Source organism: Mus caroli, unplaced genomic scaffold (assembly GCF_978045245.1).
Source record: "Mus caroli unplaced genomic scaffold, Mus_caroli_1 scaffold_8, whole genome shotgun sequence".
NCBI lineage: Eukaryota > Metazoa > Chordata > Mammalia > Rodentia > Muridae > Mus > Mus caroli.
In genome coordinates this window covers 60340189-60348323 of record NW_028227263.1, presented here as the reverse complement: position 1 = coordinate 60348323, position 8135 = coordinate 60340189, and the positions used below count along the sequence as shown (strand labels likewise).

The 8135-nt window shown below is 38.4% G+C and overlaps 2 protein-coding genes across 2 annotated transcripts; both read right to left on the bottom strand.

Moving 5' to 3' along the window:
• Nucleotides 1-323: 323 nt before the first annotated feature.
• On the bottom strand, nucleotides 324-1283 carry LOC110299337 (olfactory receptor 14A2-like). Its single transcript, XM_021169013.1, has one exon. It carries the CDS (start codon nucleotides 1281-1283, stop codon nucleotides 324-326), a length of 960 nt encoding a protein of 319 aa, XP_021024672.1.
• A 5769-nt stretch (nucleotides 1284-7052) lies between these two features.
• On the bottom strand, nucleotides 7053-8070 carry LOC110299227 (olfactory receptor 14C36-like). The gene is made up of 2 exons (XM_021168874.2): nucleotides 7753-8070; nucleotides 7053-7406 (listed from the first exon to the last, which is right to left on the bottom strand). The coding sequence occupies exons 1-2, from the start codon at nucleotides 8068-8070 to the stop codon at nucleotides 7053-7055; spliced, it is 672 nt and encodes a 223-aa protein (XP_021024533.2).
• Between the last annotated feature and the right edge of the window lie 65 nt (nucleotides 8071-8135).

Genomic DNA, 8135 nt, shown 5'->3' with positions numbered 1-8135 from the left:
TTATGATCATGCAAGCACAGAATGGAAACACACCTTTCTTCAAATACACTGTATGCCTCTATCACCTCTGTTGCATTATAAAGCTAGGTAAATCTCCAGTAAGCCACTTGATTTTTTATATTCTCTGAGATTATTGCCTCTCACCATTTGGCAGAATCTCATAGAAATCAGGGTGAATCTTAACTTGTTAATTCATATGCTTTCCATGCCAATTCGTTTCAAATGCAATGAGTTGCCAAATGATTAAATATAGAAATTTCTCACATTTTTCAAATGTAAAAATCATAAAATGTCCCTATTGCCTCGGATATACTATGTCACTCTCAAACACTTTGATGTATTACATGAAGGAAGTCTCTTGAGTAGAGATTATGAAGCAGTTTCTTCAGAGCACTATCAACATCATTGTTTCTTAAGCTGTAGATTATAGGATTGAGTGCTGGTGGTAGCACAGTATACAACACAGAAAACAGTCTATCTGTAAGTGATGCTGTATTTGAGGGTGGCTTCAGATAGACAAAGCAAGCAGTAGCAATGAAAACACTGAAAACAGTGAGGTGGGGGATGCAGGTGCCAAATGCTTTGGACTGACCTTTAGTGGTAGGAATCTTCAGCACAGTGGAGAAAATGTAAACGTAGGAAATCACAACACAGATAAAACAAGACATGCCTAGACAAACACCAATTCCATGACTTATATAAATGGTCATGAGTGATCCAGAGCAGGAAATCCTTAAAAGTGATGGAACATCACAGAAAATCTGTGGGATCACATTAGAGCCACAGAAAAGCATGGAAAATGTGCCAGCTGTGTACATGACTCCAAAGAATAATCCAGTGCCCCAGGAAACACTCATCATCACGACACAGATATCACTATTCATAATGACCTCATAATGTAGGGGACTGCAAATGGCAACATAGCGATCATATGACATTGTAGTAAGAACAAATACTTCTCCTGGTCCAAGGAAAGCCATGAAAAATACCTGAAATGCACATCCAGGTATGGAAATGGAATTTTTGTGAGTAAGGCTATTGACAAAGAAATTTGGAATTGTAACAGACACAAGAAAGACATCCAAAAGGGATAAATTCTTCAAGAAGAAGTACATGGGTCTTTGGAACTTCAGATCCACAGTGATGAGAATGATGATGAGGAAGTTACTCATTAAAATTTCCAGGTATATTACTAGAAATAACACTCCACATAGTGTCTGTAGCTCGTGGATATCAGAGAAACCCATAAGTATGAATCCAGTTACTGCAGTGACATTGGTCATAATAGATTATTCACACAACCTGTCAAATGAAGAAAAATTAATTATAATTGGCAAAGTCTCAAATACTTACACCAATGTATAAATACACTAAGTGTAAAAGAGTCAGGAAACTACCTAAATTACTTGTACATTTCCATAAGTAAATCATTTTTTCTGCCCTCACTCTTGTATTCTTGCCTTCTTCCTCTTTGTGCTCTCTCTCTCTCTCTCTCTCTCTCTCTCTCTCTCTCTCTCTCTCTCTCTCTCTCTCTCTCTCTCTCTCTTTCTCTGCTGTAAGAGCAAATGATACAAAATAACAGAGAGAGTTTGGGGGCATTGTACTCTCTATTGAAATAGGTAAGCATGTACAAAAATCCTACCAATTAAAAAAAAACTTTAGATTATGTTTTAGGGAAATAAAATACCTTGGTTTGCACACTAGTCAATTTGCTGTTTCAGATATGTATGCAGGATATTTTAGAGGTGGTATTTTAGAAACTATAGTTTTAAAAGAAGAGAAAGGTCTCATTTGGGCAATTTACAGAAAAGAAGTCTGCAGTACAAAACAAGAACATGTTGTAGTTGGTTGAAATTTATATTTACCCAGTTAATCCACCATCATGCTGGAATAATACAGAAAGAGGCTAAACAGGAGAAATACGAGTGAATAAATCACTGCTAAATAATATTAATATTCATATCTGCCCTATATTCCCTAAGTATTTATAATATCTTTTTAAAAATGGTTTTAGAGAGAATATTTTAACATGTTGCTAACTTCCTTTGTACCTTAACGCAAATCACAATCTTCACAGTCCTAGAAAAGGATGACTCTTCAGCTATCTTTCGGGAGACTTTCAAGAAGGTCAAGTTGAAAAGGAAAAAATTCTTAAAATATTTAGAATTCAGCTTAGCAATGCATAACCTGAAAACAAAATAGAACATGTGACTCTCTTTCAAAAAATATAAAATCAAAACTATTGTTGTGTCTTTATAGTCGTGAGAAAACGCAGAGTTCTGACCTAAACTAAAATCATGTTTCATCATGAATATGCCAATATAAGCAACAAGATAAATATTTTACCCTTTTATAAACTATGATATGGATTCATATGAAGCTTCACATGATTGAAACATAAATTACAGACCATTCTAAGTAATTTGGTTACTCCTTTGTAATCCCTAAAGGCAAATTTGTAATATCTTTATTATGGTACCATGTTTTAAGATAATTAGTGTCAAATTAAGCAGTGCTTTTTATGGACCATATACTACTTATGCGCCCCCAAAATACACTGGAATACATAATAAATAAAATGTTCATATTTACCATAAATTTAAATTTATTATTCAATTTCTTAGTTATACAGTATATAGCATTGGAAATGTTATAGCTTTGAACAAAATTGAAAGAACAGGAAATGTGTTTAAATATTCATTCCTTACCCCTTGTATTAATTACTTTTCTTAAGGCTGTGGCAAAATATATTTGAAAAAAAAGACAACATGAAAAGGGAAGGATTGATTTTAGCACATGATTTGCACATTAATCCATTATGAGAGAGAAGTTTGTCTCAGAATCATGAAAGAGATGATCATATTGTACTTATAGTCAGAAAAGGCACAGACTGACAAAATATACCATTATAATGTTACTCTATCCTATCTTCTTCCATAGTGTCCATGTAATAAATCTAGAAAACAGAACCATCTATAGCTAGGGTACATACATCTACCAAGGTAAAGCTTATCTGGAAATGCCCTTAAATGCATATCCAAATTATTTTCTTAGATGATTGTCAGTCTCATAAAAAAATTACTCTATTCGTTTTCAACTTGATGCCAAACTGTATATATGTATGAAGTTATTAGAGTCTGCTGGATTATTGCATAAATGCTTTTTGAAAGGTTCTCTATACAATAATATTTTTAACTTGGCCTACGCCAAATTTCAGCATATGGACACACTTTTCCTATAGAGTTGCAAACTGTTTCAGCTACTTTACTTAATTCTCTAACTCCCACATAGTGAGATTCATAGCTCTAGCTGCATATATAGCCAAGGATGGACTAGTAGGTCATCAATGGGATGAGAGGCTCTTGATCCTGTGAAGGTTTTATGTCCCAGTGTAGGGGAATTAATGGCAGGGCCAGGAAGCTGGAGTGGGTGGGTTGGTGAGCATGGGGAGTGGGGAAAGAAGATAGGAGGTTTTCAGAAGGGAAACAAGGAAAGGGGATAACATTTGAAATGTAAATAAAGAAAATAACTAATAAAATAAATAGAAAAAAAAAGTGTGTATGGGTTTGGTATCTGTATAGGAGATGAATTTCCAGGTGGGACAGTCTCTGGATGGCCTTTCCTTCCATCTCTGCTCAACACTTTATCTCCATATTTGCTCCTATGAGTATTTTGTTCCCCTTCTAACAAGGACCGAAGCACCAATACTTTAGTCTTCCTTCTGGAGCTTCATGTGTATTGTGAATTGTAGCTTGGGTATTCTGAGCTTCTCAGCTAATATCCACTTATCAGTGAGTGAATACCATGTGTGTACTTTTGTGATTGGGTTACTTCACTCAAGATTTTTTCTACTTCCACTCATTTGCCTAAGAATTTCACGAATTTATTGTTTGTTTTAAAGGCATTTTATTAAATATTTTCTTCATTTACATTTCAAATGCTATCCCCAAAGCCCCCTCTACCCTCCGCCAACCTCCTCACCAATCCACCCACTCCCATTTCCTGGCACTGGCATTCCCCTGTACTGGGGCACATGATCTTAGCAATGGGAGGGCCTCTTCTCCCATTGATGGCTGACTAGGCCATCCTCTGCTACATATGCAACTAGAGACACAGTTCTGGGGGTACTGGTTAGTTCATATTGTTAATCCTCCTATAGGGTTTCAGACTCCTTCAGCTCCTTGGATACTTTCTCTAGCTCCTTCATTAGGGGCCCTGTGTTACATCCAATAGATGATTGTGAGCATTCACTTCTGTATTTGCCAGGCATTGGCATAGCCTCACAAAAGAGAGCTATGACAGGGTTCTTTCAGCAAATTCTTTCTGACATAAGCAATATTGTCTGGGTTTAGTGGTTATATATGGGATGGATCCCCAAGTGGAGCAGTCTCTGGATGGTCTTTCCTTTCCTCTTAGTTCTGCACTTTGTCACTGTATCTCCTTCCGTGGGTATTTTGTTTCCCATTCTAAGAAACAGTGAAGTATCCACACTTTGGTCTTCCTTCTTCTTAAGTTTCATGTGTTTTGCAAATTATATCTTGGATATTATATGTTTCTGGGATAATATTCGCTTATCAGTGAGTGCATATGATGTGTGTTCTTTTGTGATAGGGTTACCTCACTGATGATTATACCCTTCAGATCCATCTATTTGCCTAAGAATTTCATGAATTCATTGTTTTTAATAGCTGAGTAGTACTCCATTTTGTAAATGTACCATATTTTCTGTATCCATTCCTCTGTTGAGGGACATCTGGGTTCTTTCCAGCTCTGGCTATTATAAATAAGGCTGCTATGAACATAGTGGAGCATGTGTCCTTATTACATGTTGGAGAATCTTCTGGGTATATGCCCAGGAGTGGTTTAGCTGTGTCCTCGGGTAGTACTATGTCCAACTTTGTGAGGGACTGCCAAACTGATTTCCAGAGTGGTTGTACCAGCTTGCAATTCCACCATCAGTGAAGGAGTGCTCCTCTTTTCTCCACAACCTCCTCAGCCCCTGCTGTCACCTGACTTTTTGATCTTAGCTATTCTGGTTGGTGTGATGTGGAATCTCAGGGTTGTTTTGATTTGCATTTCCCTGATGACTAAGGATGCTGAACAGTGCTGTGCCAGCACTAGACCACCTTGTGCATGAACTTGGCAGATGGTCCCATGGTCCCCAGAAGACTGTCCACCAGCCAGGCAACCTAGCACTCCTATGATCTTAGAATCACTGCTGAATGAAATGCAACATCTGTTCCAACATAATTGTGAGGGTCTAGGGCCAACAGAAGCAGGGACAAAGGAACCCTGCCACAGCAGTGGCTCAGGTTCCTTCCAGTCAGCACTGGTCTACCTTGGTTTCAAATAGAGTGGACAGCCCCACGGTCCCCATAAGAGGTACCACTTCCAGCTCTAATACGCTCAGGATCTTAGGATCCCAGGAATTTGGTCACACCATGTTTTCAGAGTCTCAGAGGAAGCTTGATTGCCAAGAACTCTCACACACACAGAATCTCAGGATTACAGGATCCTGGAATTAATCATAAAGAAAGCTGGACTATGAGGAGTTCTGACTCAAGTAGAATACATGAAAGACACGCTCCAATCAGATATATCAAGGACAGGGAGCACTTGAGATAATCAGATGACAGGAGGTGTACTGGCTATTTTTGTGTCAACTTGACACAGCTGAGTTATCACAGAGAAAGGAGCTTCAGTTGAGGAAATGCCTCCATGAGATCCAACTGTAAAGCATTTTCTCAATTAGTGATCAAGGGGGAAAGGCCCCTGTGGGTGGGACCATCCCTGGGCTGGTAGTCTTGGGTTCTATAAGAGAGTAGGCTGAGCAATCCAGGGGAGGCAAGCCAGTAAGGAACATCCCTCCATGGCCTCTGCATCAGCTCCTGCTCCCTGACCTGTCTGAGTTCCACTCCTGATTTCCTTTGGTGATGAACAGCAGCATGGAAGTGTAAGCCGAATAAACCCTTTCCTCCCCAACTTGCTTCTTGGTCATGATGTTTGTGCAGGAATAGAAATCCTGACTAAGACAGGAGGTAAGCTTAAGAAGAGAAGCTACAGAAACCAAGGATAATTGGCAACATAAAAACCTAACTCTCTCACCATAGCAAGTGATACACCATCACGTCAGAAAAAGCAAGATATGAATCCAAAGTCACTTCTCATGAAGAAGATGGAGGACTATAAGAGAGACATAAATAACTCCCTTAAAGAAATACAGGAAAACACAGGTAAACAGGTAGCCCTTAGAGAGGAAACACGAAAATCTCCTAAAGAGGTACAGGAAAATATTTCCAAACAGAAGAAAGAATTGAACATAACTATCCAGGATCTAAAAATGGAAGTAGAAACAATAAAGAAATCACAAAGGGAGACCACTCAGGAAAGAGAAAACCTAGGAAAGAAGTCAGGAGCCATTGATGCAAGCATAACCAACAGAATACAAGAGATAGAGGAGAGAATTTCAGGTACAAGATTCCATAGAAAACATTCACACAACAAACAAAGAAAATGTGAAATGCAAAAAGATCCTAACCCAAAATATCCAGGAAATCCAGGAAAAAAATAAGAATACCAAACCTACGTATAGTAGGTATAGATAAGAAGGAATATTTTCAACTTATAGGACCAGTAAATATATTTAACAAAATTATAGAAAAAAACCACCAACCTAAAGAAAGAGATGCCCATGAACATACTAGAATTCTGCAGAACTCCAAATAGTTTGGATCAAAAAAGAAATTCCTACTGTCACATAATAATTAAAACACCAAATGCACAAAACAAAGAAAGAATATCAAAAGCAGTATGGGGAAAAGGTCAAGTAACATATAAAGACAGACCTATCAGAATTATATCTGACTTATCCACAGAGACTATGAGAGCCAGAAGATCCTGGGCAGATGTCATACAGACCCTAAAAGAAAACCAATGCCAGCCTAGGCTACTATACCCAGCAAAATACTCAATTACCATAAATAGAGAAACCAAGGTATTCCATGACAAAACCAAATTTACAGAATATCTTTCCACAAATCTATCAATCCCTATCAAAATTCCAATTCAATTCCCCCCCCTCTCTCTCCTTTGACAGGAATTTTGAACACAGTTGACAATATGTGAGCATATGAAATAGCAATGAATGTCAAACAGCTACTACCAACACCAATGACAGACATAATTAGAAGTTTGTTGTTAAAGGTTTCAGAGTAAGAAAGCCTCTGCAAAGCAGGAATATCACAGAACTGATGGAGTACATTAGAGTGACAAAAGAACAGCTGGAAAGTTTTGAAAGTGTGCACACTTGCAATGGCAAGAGAGCTAAATAGGGAAGCCAGCATCATCTGAACACAGACTTGGTAGTTCATGATCACAGAGTATAGGAGAGGGATGCTCACAGTCATCTATAAGATGGAAAACAGGGCCCCCAATGGAGAAGCTAGAGAAAGCACCCAAAGAGCTGAAGGGGTCTACAGCCCTATAGGTGGAACAACAATATGAACTAACCAGTACCCCCCAGAGCTCATGCCTCTAGCTGCATATGTAGCAGAGGATGGCCTAGTCAACGATCACTAGGAAGAGAGGCCCCTTGATATTGCAAACTTTATATGCCCCAGTACAGCGGAATGCCAGGGCCAAGAAGTGGGAGTGGATGGGTAGGGAAGCAGGGTGGGGGGAGCGTATAGGGAACTTTCGGAATAGCATTTGAAATGTATATAAAGAAAATATTTAATAAAAAGAAAAAGAAACAGAATCTCTACAGCTGCAAAAAAAAAAAAAAATCTGTGCTATACACTGAGGAACAGAAATATCCCTGTGGTCAGTGAGACAGTTGATACAGACATTGGGCAAAGTAACAGAAACATAGCACATATCTAAGATGGACAGATTCCTGAGGAAGAAGTACATGGGTGTGTTCAGTGTCTGGTCAACTGTAGTAACAATGATGATGATAAGATTCCCTAACAGGCTGCCCAGGTACGCCAACAGGAACAGCACACTGAATAGTATCCTGAGCTCAACAAAAACTTCCAGGAGGAACTCAGTTACCAGGGTGGAGTTGGCCATAGTCTCAAAGTACAAGTTTGTCTGAAAGAGAAAAAAACAACTGAGAATAATTTAAATTAATTCAT